The 19,330-nt window shown below is 44.2% G+C and overlaps 1 protein-coding gene across 1 annotated transcript in view; it reads right to left on the bottom strand.

Annotated features, from left to right (window-relative positions):
• The window catches only part of nmnat2 (nicotinamide nucleotide adenylyltransferase 2), a 218,971-nt gene extending 200,329 nt beyond the window's left edge, over nucleotides 1–18,642 (bottom strand). Inside the window, exon 1 of the mRNA XM_078407588.1 lies at nucleotides 18,210–18,642. Coding sequence (XP_078263714.1) covers nucleotides 18,210–18,294 — 85 coding nt within the window. The 5' untranslated portion in view covers nucleotides 18,295–18,642. The remainder of the gene's footprint in view (nucleotides 1–18,209) is intronic.
• Nucleotides 18,643–19,330: the final 688 nt, after the last annotated feature.

The raw sequence follows: 19,330 nt of genomic DNA, 5'->3' as shown, positions 1-19,330 counted from the left end.
ACCACAGCAGCAAAAGATTACAATTAAAGTCCTTTTCCAAACCAGCACTTTATTAGCTTCATTTCATTAATTGGTTTCAGTCAGTGTTTAGTGCCAATGTAGAAAAAAAGAAAACAAAAGATCACTGGGGAAAAGCTGGACCTAAATCGGATTCAATGCAGAGATAGAAGAACAGGAGATTTGTGCAGTCAAACTACTTGACTAACCACAGGCAGTTGGACAATTCAGAAACCTCACCATTAGACCTGGCAGGTTAAACTGGAAGCAAATTTGGGAAACGCCATTCCAGGCATGAAGAAAGCAGGATACTGAATAACATGCAGAGGAAGATTTGGAACCTTGTTATCAATCAGCAGTGCTTGGCTGTGCAGGTAATGTTATCACCTAACTAATGACCTCAGCCTTTACAACACCATCAGCAGAGATTACTGTGTCAGTAATACTACAGGCATTACAAAATACAATGGTAATCAAAGATGTTCCAAGCACCTTTAAAATCACTACTTTCCTTGGCGAAAATTGGCTTCAGAGATGCAGTAAATTCAGCATTGTAAACATTTGTGATGATGCATTAACCTTTCTAGATAAGAAATGTGTTAAATAAGCCATTGGAAGAAAACTTGTATTCTTTCACCAATACAATGTAATCTAATATAGACACAAAATGCTGGAGTAACTCAGCGGGACAGGTAGCATCTCTGGAGAGAAAGAATGGGTGACGTTTCAGGTCGAGACCCTTCTTCAGATGCTGCCTGTCCACATGCGTTACTCCAGCATTTTGTTTGTATCTTCGGCATAAACCAGCATCTGCAGTTCCTTCCGACACAATATAATCTAATACTGTAATTTAACTACGTAATCATTACAAATTCATTTTGAAGGTCCCAATGCCTCCTGTAATTATTGAGGCAAAGAATTACACCTTCTCAGCAGATAGAATGTACTGGCCTTTAATATACTGCTCTGCCTGACTGAAGATAATAATTTAAGAAAAACAGGGATAAGTGAATGAAAGCAAGGAATATAGGTCCCAAGAGTCAGTGCATAGCTACTGGAGACAGAGAACATAAATAATCAGGACAGCCAAGCAAACTCAATTCAAGAATGTTCAAAAATAATGTATTTTATGAGGAGAATTGGCAAGATTGTAAAGAATTATTACACCACACTATGAATGTATTCCTTTTGGTCACCAAACAATGGGTTTAAGCCTGCAAAGGAGGAAATTAAAAAGTACCTTTGCAAACTGAAGCCCATAGATTAGGCAGCACCTGAATAATTTGCATTAAGGAAGAGATACTGGAAGGAAAGAATGCAGGAGCTTGGTTCAACCTATTCTTCCCTCCCTCGTCCTTTCTTCCTCTGGCTTCACAATTTGCAGCTCTTTGCAAATCTGAGCAATTGCATGATGATTCACTTTGGGAGGTCAAATTGGGAGGGGAAAATGTACAATTAAGGTTTGACCCTCAACAGAGGGATGCTGAGTTCCCACTCTATTGATCCCTGAAAGTGGCAGCGCAAGTAGATGGAGTGGTAAAGAAGGTATATGGTATGTTTGCCTTCATAGATCGAGGCATTGGTTATAAGAGTCAGGATGTCATGGTGCAGCTTTATAGGTTTTTGATTAAGCCACATTTGGAATATTGCATGCAGTTCTGGTCGCCCCATTACAGGAAGGATGTGGAGGCTTTAGGCAAGGTACAGAGGAGGTTTACCAGAATGATGCTAGGATTATGGGTTATTAGCTAGAGAGAGCAGGTGGTCAGACTTGTATTGTTTCCTCCAGAATGCCGGAGGTTGTGGGAAGACTTGACAGAGGTATATAAAATTATATGTCATAGATGTGGTGGACAGTCAGAAACTGTGTCCTAGGATGGAAAAATTAAATACTAGAGAGCGTAGATTTAAGGTGAGAGGGGCAAAGCTGAAAGAAGACATGAGGGGCAACTTTTTTTTACACAGAAGGGATGAGTGCCTGGAACGCACTGCCAGGGGTGGTGGAGGCAGGTACGATAGTAGCATTTAAGAGACTTTTGTATAGGCATATAGATATGCAGGGAATGGAGGGAAAAGGATTATGCGCAGGTAGATAAGAGATGGCCATGGCATCATGTTCAGCACAGATGTTGCATTGTGTTATGTTTTATCTTCTTCAATCTGTTTGTCTCGTACTTTCCGATTTCATCTCTGGCCTTTGTCCAACCAGCTGCCCATCATAAAACCCCCTTGCCTATTTCACCTAATCCTGTTCACCTATTAAATGTCAGGCTTTGCCCTGCCACTCCTCTCTTCCAGCTTTCATCAACCCCCCCCCCCCCCCCCCCCCCCCTTCCCCAATCAGTCTGAAGAAATCGGGATCCTTATTTTAAACAATCATGTATTATAAAGGAATAGGTGGTGCACACGACACAAGTTCACATCAAGCTCAGACTGAGGGAATATTCTCTCAACTTTACGTCCTTTAAGGATCATATTTCAAAGGAGGTCAACAGGTCATTTCCTAGCAGGCAGAGTTCCAAATGTCACCCTTCTCTACCAATGTCATTTAGAGAGGCAGTAATTCTCAAGGACATGGAAACTGTCAATGCCCTGTTCTCTTAGGGAGCTGGGAGCGCACACAAAGTGTACGTAGCAATAAACGGAGACAGTTTTCTTTTGCTTTTGGAAGTGGTCCCTCTTGATGGTTTGAAATGAGGATTTATTCCACATCCCAGCATCATGGCCGTCTGTATGTTGAGGCCTATGTGCATCTACAATGGAGAAACAAAATCAGTGTCTTTGAAATTTAGGAGATATCAAATGATCCTGTATCAAACTAGTTCCCAGGAAAGCCTGGGATGACCCACTGCATCATTAGATCACCATTAGATGGTGAAGAGAAACAATTGTGGGGATCAGGGAGCAAGGGTCTCACCAATCCGTGGGTTAAATCCACAGTCCTCTCTTCCAGATTTATTTCTCCCCCCTGCCCAACCCACCCACAATCAGTGTGAAGAAGAGTCCCCAACCTAAATCGTTGCATATCCATGTTCTCCAGAGAAGTTGCTTGACCTGCTGAGTTGCTTCAGCACTTTGTATCTTTTGCTATAAACCAGCATCTGGAGTCCCTTGTTGCTCCCAAGAAGATAAAAGTTCAGGAAAAGGTGACGTATGCTTGTTTGACCTTTCTTGTGGCTCCACACACACACTTAAAAATGTTGGTTGCTAGTCCCAGACATCATGCCACTCAAATAAGAAACGCGAAGAAACGTGTTTACATGGTAAAGTAGACACAGAATGCTGGAGTAACTCAGCCAGACAGGCAGCATCCGAAGATAGACACAAAATGCTGGAGTGACTCAGCAGGACATCCAGACATGCTGCCTGTCCCACTGAGTTACTCCAGCATTTTGTGTCTATCTTCGGAGTAAACAAGCATCTGCAGTTCCTTCCTACACTTTACATGATAAGGCACCTACAATGATGCGGATGAGAATGGCAAGGGTGGGCTCAGCTGGGATCTTGAACAAATGACTGCATGTGAAATGTCCATGGGTCTGTGTCCAGGTGCTTTTCATAAATAGGATCAGAATCAACTATAAACACGTCAATTGTTGCCCGATTACTGACATGTACCATCTAGGTTCACACCAGATGTCAAATAGTTCACTCTTTCACATCAGGTGGCAGGACAAAATTCCCGACACAGAGGTCTTGGAACGGGCCGGAATCCCCAGCGTCCACACCCTCCTACGGAAAGCCCAAGCCAGATGGGCAGGCCATGTCGTCAGAATGCCCGAGAGTCGACTGCCAAATGCCCGAGAGTCGTCTGTATGGAGAACTGTGTCGGGGCAAGCGCTCAGTAGGAGGACAGAAGAAATGGTTTAAGGACTGCCTCAAAGTGTCCCTCAAAGACTTGGACATCAACCTCAGCACTTGGGAGTCTCTTGCTCTGGACCGTCCAACCTGGCGTAGCAAGCTCAACACAGGAGCCCGTGCAGCAGAGAACAGACGCACTGCAGAGGCCCAGAGGAAACGCACCGCGCGCAAGGCCCGGGCTACCTCCACTTCCACTGCAGCACCCATCCACTTGTGTCCTACGTGTGGGCGTGCCTTCCGGGCCCGGATTGGCCTCACCAGTCACTTCCAGACCCACAGTCACCAATCCTCCAACTGAAAGTGAAGTCATGGTCATCTTCGAACCCGAAGGACGAACAACAACAACAACTGACATGTACCATCTAGGTTCACACCAGATGTCAAATAGTTCTTAACTTTCACCACAAGGTGGCTGAGAGTTGAAGGCTGACATCAAGTCAAGTCAAATCGATTTTATTGTCATATGCACAAGTACAGAGAAGTACAGGTACAATGAAAATCTTGTAGGCAGCAGCATCACATGCACATAGACTCGGACAATCCACAAAAAGATAAACTATACACAAATTGTACAAGTGAGAAGAAAAAGACTGCAGAGAAAAAAGAAGACATGAACATGTTTATGGAACATCTCAGCCAAAGGGATTCTTTCCATCTCTGCCTGTGCTAAAATAATCTTAAAGGAGTATATGGATTCTTTCTAAGCCACAGTGGGTATTTGTTAAGAATTTGATTATCTATTTTGATAATCTATTTGATTATCTATTTTGATAATCTATTTGATTATCTATTTTGCACAAACAACATCAATCCATAAGCACATCGGCCAAACACTTGGAGAGAACGGACAGGCATCAGTCCTGGAGTTCAGCTGTCGTACTCCAGCAGCAAAGCTCAGCAGCGTTTGAATCTTGGCGGGAATCCTCCTACCCTAGGCATTCACATAAATGCTGGTGTTCTACTCTTCCGCCAGGTGAAATTGGGCAACTGTCAAAAAAAATTGCTCAAAAGGTCTGACAGAAGTCTAAAATCATGAAGGAATTTGAATGAGATGTTTCCACTGTGGAGAAGCGTACGGGTGTAGAAGCGCGATGGAGAATTGTAAATTCAACAGAAGCTTATGTACAGAATAAACATCACCATCATTATTATGGATATGGATGCCAATGTTAAGGTAAGCATTTATTGCCATTCTCTAATTACCTGAGAAAGCCAGTCGGTCTTCTTCCTGCAATAATTTAATGCAGCAGAACAGATTGCCAGGTTACAGCAGGGTCCCTTACGACCCAACTGCATTGGTGTGTGATGACAAGTTTTGTAGGAATGAAACAATGAGTATCATAAAATATAGCGTGGGGTTGTTGCCATTTGTTCCCAGTAACAGGGAGTGGCGCCTAACGACTGCGGGCTCGCTGGCAGTCTGTTGTCTTTTTTCCCTTTTGTTTGTGTGTTGGTGTTGGGGTGGTTTTTTTTGTTTTTGGCTGTTTATGTGTGGGGGGTGTGGGGTGGGGTGGGGGAAACCTTTCTTTTTTTAGGTCGGGGTGAGGCTCGGCCGCGGGGCCTTCCATCGCCCGGCGTGGCTCGGCCGCGGGACCTAACAGCTCCCGGCACGGCTCGGCCGCGGGACTTAACATCGCCCGGGGCGGCTCGGCCACGGGGCCTTCCATCGCCCAGCGCGGCTCGGCCGCGGGACTTAATATCGCCGGTGCGGCTCGGCCGCAGGGACTTCCATCCCCTTGCGGGGGCTGTGCGGGTCGGTCGCCTCGGTAGGGGTCGAGCTGCCTGTCCGTGGGCGTGGGGGTAGAGAGGGGAAGTTTTGTTGCCTTCCATCACAGTGAGGGGGTGTTTGGAGTCACTGTGATGGATGTTTGTGTTGGGGTCGTGTGTCTTGTGTTCTTTTTTTTTGTGTTCTGTGACTGCTGGAAAATGTAATTTCGTTCGGTATCTCGGTATCGAATGACAATAAAAGAATACAATACAACAATACAATACAATTTTTATAATCTTTCACTGGGTTTTGCATTCTTTATGTTATGTCTTCTTTCCCAAACTCCATGTCAACATTTGATTCAACACATAAGCAGACTGATTCCATATTTTATTTGCACGGTATCCAGTTACTTCTCTGCGTTGTGTTCCCAAGTCTCACAAGACATTTTCCTATTCTTCAAGAACTCCAGTAAAACTCAAATAAAAATCTCCTCCTGACAAATAGTTTATTGTTAGTCCTATTGTGGCAGGAAGCAATATGAAATTATGGCAGATATATTTGCATTATCAGTTCCTTGGGGTTAGCCCTATTCACCTTTCAGAGGTTTACCAAAATGCTACCTGGAGTAGAGCATATTAGTGATACGGAGAGCTTGGGAAAGCTTGGATTGTTTTCACTGGAGGGTCAGAGGGTGAGGAGAGACCTGATAGAAATATATTAAATGATGTGAGGCATAGACGTAGGTGGACAGTCAGATTCTTTCTCCCAGGGTGGATATGTCAAAGACTAGAAGGCATAGTTTTAAGGCGAGAGGGGCAAAGTTTAAAGGAGACGTGCGAGGTATGTTTTTTAGACAGAGTGATGCTTGGAATATGCTGCAAGGAGTGGTGGTGGGGGCAGATGCAACAGTGGCATTTAAGAGGCTTTTAGATATGCACCTGGAATATGCAGGGAATGGGAGAATATGGATCACACGCAGGCAGAGGAGATTAACGGCAACATGGCATGGACATTGTGGGCTGTAGGGATTGTACCTATTCTGTTCTATGTTTTCTATGTTTAGAGTTTTGTAAGTCTGGGCACTATATATTAAGTGAAATATACTTAAACACATGAATCCAGGTACACTTCACACTGAGCCCCCCATTTTAATATTGTCCCAGAACCAATAATAGTGAATACCATCTGCTGCAGAAGAATTCCAGACATTGCACTAAATCGTAGCAATTCTGACATGTGAAGAATTGTAGATCTGAGACAGTATCCAGAACACATTGCTGACCCATAACTCCGCAGTACAAATCTAGGGTAATGATCGGCTGGAAGCGATGCAGCACATATTTTAGATTTTTCCATTCAGTCAGAAAACATCAATCTATAATAATCACAATGACCCAAGAAGGTAAAATAAAAAGCATGTCAATTCCTTTGATATGTTCAAGATCATGCCCATCCACATCAATCCACGTTCCATTGATTTATCAGGATGGGGAGCCATCCATAATAAAATGGTCTGCAGTGAGATTGTATGCCAATGGAACATTTCACAGTTTGATTTCTAAATAACCTTCCTTAAGCTAGAACTCTGACCTGACGCATTAGTTCCAACCTCCTGGGTAATTTCCAGACCCTTTAATTAGTCTGTCTTCTCGAGTTATTTAAGTTGTGCAAAAATATTTAAAAGTGTCTCCTAAAGCTGAAATGGAATTGGAATAGGAATACTTTATTGTCACATGTGACTAGGTACAGTGAGATTCTTTGCTTGCATACACAATGTATACAAATAGCGGCCACCTACGGCATTGACAAAGTTACAAAGCACGCCGGGTCTCCGACGCAGTTCCCCCCCCCAACTGTCCCCCCCCCAACTGTTCCCCCACACAGTTCCCCCCCCCCCAACTGTTCTCACACACTGTCCCCCCTCCCCAACTGTTCCCACATGCCGGCTCCCCCTTTCGTTCCCCCCCCCTTACTTGTGGCACATGGCGTGTCCTCCACTGACTCCCCCACATTGTCCATTGTTCTCCCCCCACCTCCCTCACGGCAGTCCCCCCACGCAGGGTCCTCCATTGTTCCTCCCCTCCCCCCTCATGGTGGTCCTCCACGCTCTCGTCGACCACGGGTTGACCCGCGAGGCATCGCCGCCGCCACGAGGCTTCACCACTGCTAAGGCCCCATCGTCGTGAGGCTTCACCATTGCCACTGGCGAGTCCTCACCGCTGTCGACGCCCCACTTCACGCCTCCGTGGTGCCGGCCTGGGCCGCAGCCCGACCCTGGCTTCGGCCTGGGCTGGGCCGCAGACCGCTGCGATCCAGGAGGCATCGAGACCGTGGCACCTCGAAAAAGGCCTCCGGCTGTGTTCGCAGTCCACTGCCGCGGCCCTTCGGGAAGCCTTCTGGCTGCACAAATGTAGCATGTGCAAAGAAACGTGGGTGGAAAACAATACTGCACCTTAGCAGGCAGAATTCCTCTTTGCATTTCTACATTGTGCCTCTCTTCGAATGGTATGTTAGCATTCATAGCAAGAGGATTTGAGTATAGGAGCAGGGAGGTTCTGCTGCAGTTGTACAGGGCCTTGGTGAGACCGCACCTGGAGTATTGTGTGCAGTTTTGGTCTCCTAATCTGAGGAAAGACATTCTAGCCTTAGAGGGAGTACAGAGAAGGCTCACCAGATTGATCCCTGGGAAGGCAGGACTTTCATATGAAGAAAGACTGGATAGACTAGGCTTATACTCGCTGGAATTTAGAAGACTGAGGGGGGATCTTATTGAAACATATAAAATTCTTAAGGGGTTGGAGAGGCTAGGTGCGGGAAGATTGTTCCCGGTGTTGGGGAAGTCCAGAACCAGGGGTCACAGCTTAAGGATAAGGGGGAAGTCTTTTAGGACCGAGATGAGAAAACATTTCTTCACACAGAGTGGTGAGTCTGTGGAATTCTCTGCCACAGAAGGTAGTTGAGGCCAGTTCATTGGCTATATTTAAGAGGGAGTTAGGTGTGGCCCTTGTGGCTAAAGTGATCAGGGTGTATGGAGAGAAGGCATGTACAGGTTACTGAGCTGGACGATCAGCCATGATCATATTGAATGGCGGTGCAGGCTCGAAGGGCCGAATGGCCTACTCCTGCACCTATTTTCTATGTTTCTATGTTTCTCAAAGTCTTTACATCAGAGTGTGGTCTTGGGCACTGGATTTAGGCTCCAGAATCTTCCGAGGCATGGATTCGAATCTCACCGCTGCCAGCTGGACATTTTCTGGGGCGGCACAGTGGTGCAGCGTTAGAGTTGCTGCCTTACAGCGCCAGAATCGATTGTGACTATGGGTGCTGTATCTGTACGGACTTTGTACATTTTCCCCGTGACCGCATGGGTTTTCCCCAGGTGCTCCGGTTTCCTCCCACACTCCAAAGGCATACAGTGTTGCAGGTTAATTGGCTTCAGTAAACATTTTTAAATTGTCTCTAGAGCGTAGGGTAGTGCTGGTGTTCGGGGATCGCTGGTCGGTGCAGACTCTGTGGCCAAAGGGCCTGTTTCCGCACTGCATTTCTAAACTCAACTAAACTCAACAAACAACTTTTGGTACAGCATCACAACACCCCTTCGAATCAGCATTCACAAACATCATAGCATTGTTTAACAGTTCATAGAATTCAGTTACTATTCTTCAAATGTGTCGCTTTTGCTAATTGAGAAAGTTTTCAAACAATTATAGCTCAATGTAAATTATTATTCAATATCACACGTGATAAGGCTTACAATGGTTGTCCTGTATTTGTTGTCATATTGTTGGGATATCCCAATACCTTCAGCAATGAGCTACATATATACACACGGCAGATAGAGCTCTTAAGGATAGCGGAGTCAGGGGGTATGGGGAGAAGGCAGGAACGGGGTACTGATTGAGAATGATCAGCCATGATCACATTGAATGGCGGTGCTGGCTCGAATGGCCTCCTCCTGCACCTATTGTTTATTGGCATTTACAGCATCCATCCAGTTTGTGCATCTCAGAGTCTCACAAAGAGCAAATAAAATGAATGTTCAAAAATCTGATATTCGGGTGCTATAATTTTAAAAAGAAATGTTGGAAAGGTCTCTGCACAAAATCCCTCATGGAATCTTTTGTATTCATGTGAGCTGATAACTCACATCACTGAGTAAAAGGCAGAGTACTTTGAAGCCTCAAAAAGTTTAAGAAGCTATTCAATAAATGCAGAAAGGAAGTTACTTTTGCTGATTTCTTAAAGTGCAATAATAAAATTTCACATTACATTAGTTACATGAGTGAACTGTATTCATGCTTGCTTTCTGAAAATTCTATTTCACACATAGCTTGATGGGATCAAAGCTGATAATGCTTTGGAAGGAGTTTGACACAGCATACACGTTCTTAAGCTGGTTTGCCACAGAACTGATATTGGCAAAGCACAAAACCTAAGGTACAGCGAAGCATGCCAATCTCAACCATTCGAATGTCCCAACTTGAATAACCAGAGTCACGTTGTAGACGTCAGAGTATATAAACAGAATGAAAGGAATAGTAAAGAATCGACATTCCATTGCAGCTCTCAAAGGCTCAAGGTATCCCCAAACACTTTACATCTAATTAAATACATTTAAAATGTATCTTTACTGTTCTCAATTTTTTTTTGTCTTAAGCAATGTACATGTTCCAGATCAACAGACCAAACCACTGTACAATGTCCCAATGAAATAAATTGATTGATTGAATTGACTGAAATCTATAGCATGGAATAGACAATAGACAATAGGTGCAGGAGTAGGCCATTCGGCCCTTCGAGCCAGCACCACCATTCAATGTGATCATGGCTGATCATTCTCAATCAGTACCCCGTTCCTGCCTTCTCCCCATACCCCCTGACTCCGCTATCCTTAAGAGCTCTATCAAGCTCTCTCTTGAATGCATTCAGAGAATTGGCCTCCACTGCCTTCTGAGGCAGAGAATTCCACAGATTCACAACTCTCTGACTGAAAAAGAATTTCCTCATCTCCGTTCTAAATGGCCTACCCCTTACTCTTAAACTGTGGCCCCTGGTTCTGGACTCCCCCAACATTGGGAACATGTTTCCTGCCGCTAACGTGTCCAATCCTTTAATAATCTTATATGTTTCGATAAGATCCCCTCTCATCCTTCTGCCAATTTCTGCCTTAAAAATACCAAATGACAAGGGCTCCACAGCCATCTGCGGCAATGAACTCCACAGATTCACCACCCTCTGACTAAAGAAATCGCTTCTCATCTCCTTTCTAAAGGTGCGTCCTTCTATTCTGAAGTTATGCCCTCTGGTCCTAGACTCTCCATATCCATTCTATCCAGGTCTTTCACTATTTGGTAAGTTTCAATGAGGTCCCCCCTCATCCTTCTGAACTCCAACGAGCAGAGGCTCAGTGCAGTCAAATGCTCATCATACGATAACCCAATCATTTCTGGGGTCATTCTCGTGAACCTCCTCTGGGATTCTTCCAACACCGGCACATCCTTCCTCAGATATAGGGCCCTAACCTGCGAGCAATGGTCCAAATGCAGTTTGACCGGTGCCTTGTGAAGCCTCAGTATTACACCCCTGTTTTAATATTCTAGTAATAAATAAATGTTCTACGAATCCTCTCAAAATAAATGCTAACATTGCATTTGCCTTCCTTACTACCAATTCAACTTGCAAAGCACTCCCAAGTCCCTTTGCACCTCTGATTTCTGAATCATCTTCCCATTTAGAAAATAGTCTATGCCTTTATTCCTACTACCAAAATGCATGACTCCACACTTTGCTACGCCGTATTCCAGACTTCCCAAAAGTTTCTTTGTGTTCAAATTTGGGTCCAACTAAACGGATTCTCCCAAGGTTAGTGCTGAATCATCAGTCAACATGCTTGCAAAATTAATGAGCTGTAGCTATTAGTAGCCTAATTCCATTATTTTCCCAGATGTTGCACTAATTTCTGGCTCAACAGTCTGAGTCTATTCTCAATTTAGAACCCTTTCTTAGTTCACGCAAAGATCACTGTTACAGTACTACCACCTATGTTTCTCATGCTACAATATTCAGGACACTCTAAGCAAAGCTGACAATTTTACTCTAATGAATTTTCAGGTAAAGTAAAATCTTAATATACTCCATTACTAGTGATAGGAAGGATCAAACCATCGCCAAACACACTGGCCATAAAGCAAGGCCGTTAAATGTTAATGGTTTGTCACCATTTGTCATATAAACCCAATATGCCATCTGTGAAACCACTGAGAAATAAATCAAGAAGTTCCATCACTTCAGTTACAAACTAGTAAATCAAGTCTTCCTCCAGCTTTATTTTCATATCAGTGGATCAGTGCGTGACACTAATAGCAAGCTGGTAACACATAAGACATTGGATAACTTGTGTTAATTAAGGAGAAAGGTGTTCCACATACCAAATTACCCTCAGCCAAGAAAACCCCACCCTGAGAAAGACCAGAACAAAAGATATGATCAATTCTGAAGTATTAGCTTTTTTTTCTCTCCATAGATGCTGCCCCACCTACTCAGCAAGTCCAGTATTGTATTTGATTTCCACCATCAAGGCTGTTTTGATTTCTGATCGTTGAAAATAAACAACTCTGTAGTTTAGACTCAAAATGCTGGAGTAATTCAGTGGAACTGGCAGCATTTTGGATAGAAGGAATGGGTAATATTTCAAGTCGAGACCCTTCTGGTCTCGACCTGAAAAGTCACCCAATCCTTCTATCCAGAGATGCTGGGTGTCCCGCTGAATTACTCCAGCATTTTGTGTCAATTCAGTGCAAACCAGCATCTGCAATTCCTTCCTACACAGCTGTGTCATTTTATTATCCTCCTTTCCTTATCCACGAGGTATTGGGTTGTGGAAGATATTTGTTTTTTCACATGCTTCCTTGTTGCCATGTGGGTTCAATTATTAGCTTTATTATTTCGGAAACAAATGGTCTCCTTTACAGATGGAGCCCAGAAAGTGTACCTGAGGCTGAGCCCTTCCACCAGTGCGGAATATCTTATGAATTTCATTTGTCTGAACTTCAAATGGGTGCAAATAAGCATAAATCAGAAAACAAAATTACCGCTAACCATTGGAACTCAAGAAACATCAAGCCTTTTGGGATATTAATCTTTATATCCTAAATTTAAGGGTGAATTCATTTTCATTTATTTTTCATCTATGTTTGCAAATATGCCTTTAGACTTTGTTTTCAATCTTATGAAGAGCCATATTCAGGTCACAGGGAACGAAGGATGAGCAACAATATTTTAAAAGTACTGCAGATGCTGAAAATCCAAAATTAAACAGAAAATGGTGGCAAAACTCAGCAGGCCAAACAGCATCCACGGGAAGAGAAATCGTCAAAGTTCTGAGTGCTGAAAATTCTGACTTTAATGCAGGGCCGTCTTAACGCATGGGCCTGATGGGCACTTGCCCGGGGGCCCATGAGCATAGGGGCCCCATGCTGATCTGTGTATGTTAAGTGACTTGCAATAAATAATACTACTTTAAAAATGTAGGTTCAATAAGTGCTTTTTTTCACAGCATTTTCGGTCACTAAGTGCTTCTCACAGCGATCTGTAAGTGCTTTTCGCAACAATGTAGCACCCTAAGTCCATCGCTAAGTGCTTATCGCTAAGTGCTTTTCGGTAAGTGCTTTTCGCCGGCACGACAGGGGGGGGGGCTGGTAGGGAAAGGGGGGTGGGGAGAGTAACGGTAGGGGCCCCAGTACACTGCTTTGCCTGGGGGCCCATAATGCTGTAAAAACGGCCCTGCTTTAATGTTGATATCCCTAAATAAGCGAGATTTGTGGATATGTGGGAGGCAGGGTCAGTTATGGGCACGGCCGTATGTAACTGGGTATAACTTATTTTTACCCCCTCCCCCTAAAACTACAGATCACAATGTTCTTAAAGATTAATCTTTTGCATCTTTATTAAGAATTTTCTTAGCACAAATGTGAAAGCACTTGAAACCAATACCTACGCAAATATAATTACTTGCTGTTGACATCCTTGTCTCAAGTCTTTGTGACAATAGCAAACAACCATCCCTTACCCTTTTTTTAACTTTTTCTTTTTCCTCAATGCATTTACAAAGAATGGGATAGCATTTCTAAGTTCTGTAGCTTCATTTTGTATAACCCCAATAACTTTTCAGCATAAATAGTTACATCGTGTATATTATATTCACCTCTCTCTCAATGTTAGCAAAACTAAAGAGGTGACCGTGGACAACAGGAGACAGTGGGGGAGTGGACACCTCCCCATCCGCATCGGTGATGCTGAGGTTGAAAGGGTCAGCAGCTTTAAGTTCCTCGGTGTGCACATCACTGAGGACCTTTCCTGCACACTCCACACGGACACAATAACAAAGAAGGCCCACCAGCGGCTCTTTTTCCTGAGAAGGCTGAGGAAGTTTGGCATGAACGCCAGCATCCTCACAAACTTCTACAGATGCACCATCGAGAGCCTGCTGACGGGCTGCATTACAGTCTGGTACGGGAACTGTTCTGCCCACAGCCACAAATCACTATAGAGAGTGGTGAAGACGGCACAGCACATCACTGGTAACTGTCTCCCGGCCATTCAGGACATTTTCTACCAGCGGTGCCTGCGGAAGGCACGCAGCATCATCAAGGACCACAGCCACCCAGCACGCAGGCTGTTCTCCTTGTTACCGTCAGGCAGACGATACAGGAGTACGGCTGCGCGTACCACCAGACCTAAGAACAGTTTCTGCCATCAGGCTTCTGAACTCATAAACACATTTCAAATCATATATGTTGATTATTTTTAATATTGTCTTTTTACCTATTTTAATATTGTCTTTTTACCTTACTAATGTCATTTTTAAAATCTTATTTATCCTTGGAATATTACTGCTGAGGTGACCCGTTGTCTTGTCAAATACATTTAATTGTACCGTTGACCCTGTGCCAACCTACATATGACAAATAAAACTGTATTATTATTATTATTATATTGAATTCTTCCAGTCACAAAGTATTTTGTGATTATTTTAAACTACAACCAGGTTGAGTTTTTTTCCAATACATTCAGCTTCTCTGCCTTCTCGCATCTGACATTTCAAACTAATAAAGGTGGACAAGCGAATGTATCGGTGTGGTAAATGGCAGACGGTAAAGGGAGGAAGAGAATTGCTGACTATGTAAGAACTCCTTTTGTTTCTCAAACAGTTAAATTGGCCTGGTTTCCCTCTAAATTCTAACAGAGATTGTTGTCTGCAGCCAGCTATCAAGTTTAGATAATGTTCAATAATCCACTTTTCCATGAATGCGTGGTCCAATTTACTCTAATTAATCAAATTAGATTGTCGGTTTAAGACCTATTTCGAAGGCTTTTTATACTTTTTTAATTTAAATTCCACAGGAACAATAGTACTGCATCCAATCAAGAACCTGAAGCTTTTGTAATTCCACAGGCTCTGAATTTAAATCTACATTTGCTATTGTATATTTCCCATTTTTTTTAACTTGAGCAAAACCTTATGATATTAATATGTTATCATAAGGTGACTTCTCACATAAAGTGAAACATTTGCTCAAACCACAAGGTCCCCACCCGTGTACTGGGCAAATTTTGGACAAATTTCCAATGAACTACAAAGGCAGCTTGTAGGTTAAGTTGGCTTCGGTAAAAATTGTAAATTGTCCCTAGTGTGTAGGATAGTGTTAGTGTGCCGGGATCGCTGGTCAGTGTAGACTCGGTAGGCCGAAGGGCCTGATTCTGCTTTATCTCTAAAGTAAACTAAGCTAAACAAGGTTAAAAAGAAATCTGAAGAACAAACACAAGAATCATATACACTTGTGTTGATTACTAACAAGTCTATTTCATTCCAATATTAAAGTTCTTATCCGCACTCCTTCATTGAGAGAGATTTTGATTTTAGGCCGCAGACAATGACTTAAATAATCAGTGTAAGACATGTTAGATCAAGACTGAGACAAGATCAAGGCTGATCAATAATTCACTTTGACATTCACTTTTCTACCAATCGCTCCAATTTCGAGTTCTTTGATCTTTGCCATCCTTGAATGGTGTTCCGTCTATACGGCACTGAAAAATCTCAAACCTGGTAAACAACTAGTCTTATTTGTAATAACAAATCAATTATGCATCAGTGCACACCTCAGCACATGCAGGAATCATACATGCACATGCAGGAATCATACATGCACGTGCAGGTATCATACATGCACGTGCAGGTATCATACATGCACGTGCAGGTATCATACATGCACAAGCAGTTATCATACATGCACGCGCAGGTATCATACATGCACGCGCAGGTATCAAACATGCACGCGCAGATATCATACATGCACGCGCAGGTATCCTACATGCACGCGCAGGTATCATACATGCACGCGCAGGTATCATACATGCACGCGCAGGTATCATACATGCACTTGCAGGTATCATACATGCACATGCAAGTATCGTGAGTTCTTGCATCAGCAGCCATGCCTCCTTTTTTTCTTTACCTAAACTTGATCCCAACTGCATCCATGTGCAGCCATAGAATTCTTGTCCAATTGTGGTCTAATTTCAGACACTTTCCCCAAATTCATGTTTCATGGCTAACAAAAACTACATCCTCATCTTCTCATTCCAAATCTAATTTTCAAAAATGCTGTTGCAATAATGGGCAAAACCATCTCCATCGTGGGAATACATTCGTTCCAATATTATAGCGTTAATGCTCTTTAAGTACAGTTAATCGATGACTGTCATTGCATTATAATGACCACATGCGTGTTGCAAAGCAGCCATCTTTTTCAAGGTTCACCCCAGGCGGACTTTTAACGTCCTGCCGATTTAAGGTACCTTGAGCAGCATCACTTTCCCCCCGGTCACAGATATTTTGCGGAAACATTCTCTAAAATAACCAGACAATGAATTGTACGGCGAAACGTGTTGCTATTTATTTCCAATTCCCAAGTCATGAGAGTTGCTGCTTGGTCAGCGGCAAGACAAGAGCACATACATGCAGGACAAAGCAGTTGCAGAAGACGGACAGCGAGCGGTGAACGCGCCTTCAATGTTGACATTTCCTATACTCCAGCAGGAAGCCCCCTCTGCCTTTCAGCCCATGGCGATTCGTGTTACTGAGTCAGTGAGTGTCTGGGGTGGAGCGGCGGGGTTATTGCAGTCTGCTAACACTGGAAATGTCCACTTCTCCGGAATGTCAGCCGCGCCATGTAAAGCATTCAGCAAGGATCGCCTGCCTCTGAGCAGCTGCGATTGCTTTCAGTTATTCAGCTGCAACGCCGCAACACGGTTATTTACAGAGTACAATGGCAGCTCTCCTGCCGCTGCGTCTGCGTGTTATTATTTATCTTGCTAGTCAACGATTGGCAATCAAACTTGCACAATCGACCAGATAACCAAACAGGGGCAATCCTCCAGTCACACGCACAAGAAACAAAAATATAATCTCCTTGCTGCTTCCGATCGAGATACAAACTAAAAGTAAGCAGCGTCAGGTCTTATCGCGTTCAAAGTGCTGAAGCACATTCCAACCCAAGCCCCACATTCAACCCCAACAGAACAGGTTAGAAACAATCAAAGACAGACAGACACAAAATGCTGGAGTAACTCAGCGGGACCGGCAGCATCTCTGCAGAGAAGGAAGGGGTGACGGATCTAAGGGAGTTAGATGTGGCCCTTGTGGCTAAAGGGATCAGGGGGTATGGAGAGAAGGCAGGTACAGGTTACTGAGCTGGATGATCAGCCATGATCATATTGAATGGCGGTGCAGGCTCGAAGGGCCGAATGGCCTACTCCTGCATCTATTTTCTATGTTTCTATGTTTCTTCAGACTAGAGCCCGGAGAGAGGGAAACGAGGGATATAATCAAGTTCCTCCTCCTTCACCAAAGTGTTTGGGAACTGCAGTGTCCACGGGAACGCTCACTGCGGTCCCGTCCAACCAGTTTCTCAGCACAGAGTCCGAGTGGACAGACAGCTCCCGAAACCATGGGATTTACCATCAGATGTGAGTGAACACACACGCACGCACTTCACTTCCCAAACAGCACAAAGAGGGCAAGAAATTCCGATCTTGGCCCACATAGACCATACACATTTACAATAAACTCATGAATATATATGTCGTGAAAAATACGTCAAGCATCGCAAAAAAATACTGTATTCTGCATTAAAAAAGACACGTGGATGGTTCTGCTCTCTCAATGTTTACCATCCAGATCGACACCTTCTCCTTGGTTGTGAGAAATAGCAGTGGCATTTGACACTAACGCAAATTGATAGAGAACTGTTAATAATATTTGTGGGCGCTGTGCGTAAATGGTACAATGTTGAAGTTGGCATTTTACTGCATTACAAAAGTGGGTCGTCTGGAGACGGCGATGGTCGCCAGTATGTTTCAGCACCATCAGCCTGGGACAGCGAACAAAGGGAACCTTTCGCGGGTCCGAACTGGTTACAAATAACATCCTTGCGTTGAGATATCATTCCTTCAGACACCACCTTCTACTAATCAATTACTGTGCTGAGGGATGTATTCGTTCATTCGGGTTTCCGAGTCAGACTGGTCTTAAAACACAAGCCGCAATTGGAAAATGAGAAAGACCTGAAATACTGACCGAACATCTGAATGTGTCCTTTGGTGATGGGGTTGTAACTGCCGCATGACAGCAGGATAACGTGCGTCTTGGTGGGTTCTGCCATGCTGTGGCGGCGGCCGCGCTGTGCTGTGCTGCTCGCTGCCGCTCTGGCGATCACTGCAGGGCGAGGAGAGGCGAGGCGAGGCGAGGAGAGCTCCACGTCGTTTTGCAGCCTCGCCCGGCTCACAGCTCGCAGCTCGCACACTGTGCGTCACCCATTCATTATTTATTTGATTTACTTTTTGTTTGGTGTGCCCGTTTGCACCCGGCGCCAGTTGTAGTTCAGCCGGAGAGCAGGTCGGCTGGAGCCTCTGAATATTGCGGGCTCACTCTTTCATTCTTTGCCATTGAACGCGTCCAAACAATGGCTTTATCCGGAGTGGAGCGCTGTGTGTTGGCTGTTGGCTGCTGTCTGCAGTCTGCAGTCCCACATGTGTATTCCATCAGACGGATCTTCCCCCATCACCGCCGGCCAGGAACTACAAGTCCCAGGTATTTATTCACAAAGTGCTGCCCGACCTGCTGAGTTACTCCAGCATTTTGTGAATAAATACCTGGGACTTGTAGTTCCTGGCCGGCGGTGATGGGGAAGATCCATCTGATGGAACGTTTGTCTGAAGAAGGGTCTCGACCCGAAACGTCACCCATTCCTTCTCTCCCGAGATGCTGCCCGACCTGCTGAGTTACTCCAGCACTTTGTGAATAAATACCTTCGATTTGTACCAGCATCTGCAGTTATTTTCTTGTACTACAAGTCCCAGGTTGCATTCCTCCTCCCAGCGAGAGTTCAACATTAAACTATAAACACAAACAAGAGCCGTCATTGTCGATGTGCATTCAGAAACAGGTTATGGCATGGATATTCAATCTTCAAATGAACGCTTCCCTTTCTCGATAGTTACTGTTAGCTGGAATTTTATTGATTTGTTTCCTTGTTTTAGTTTTTGGAAACTCGTTGATTATCCGTTCACTCCTGCCTGGAACCGTCTTCGGGTTTAGTCCCCGGCATTTGTATCCACAAGCGCCATGCTTGGAGTGAATAACCCCAGGTGCACGGCCAGATTAATGGGGTTGTGATAAAAGGGAGTTCTGCTTCAAGA

This window comes from Rhinoraja longicauda, chromosome 11, assembly GCF_053455715.1.
Source record: "Rhinoraja longicauda isolate Sanriku21f chromosome 11, sRhiLon1.1, whole genome shotgun sequence".
NCBI classification, from domain to species: domain Eukaryota; kingdom Metazoa; phylum Chordata; class Chondrichthyes; order Rajiformes; family Arhynchobatidae; genus Rhinoraja; species Rhinoraja longicauda.
This window is presented reverse-complemented; position numbering and strand designations above follow the sequence as displayed.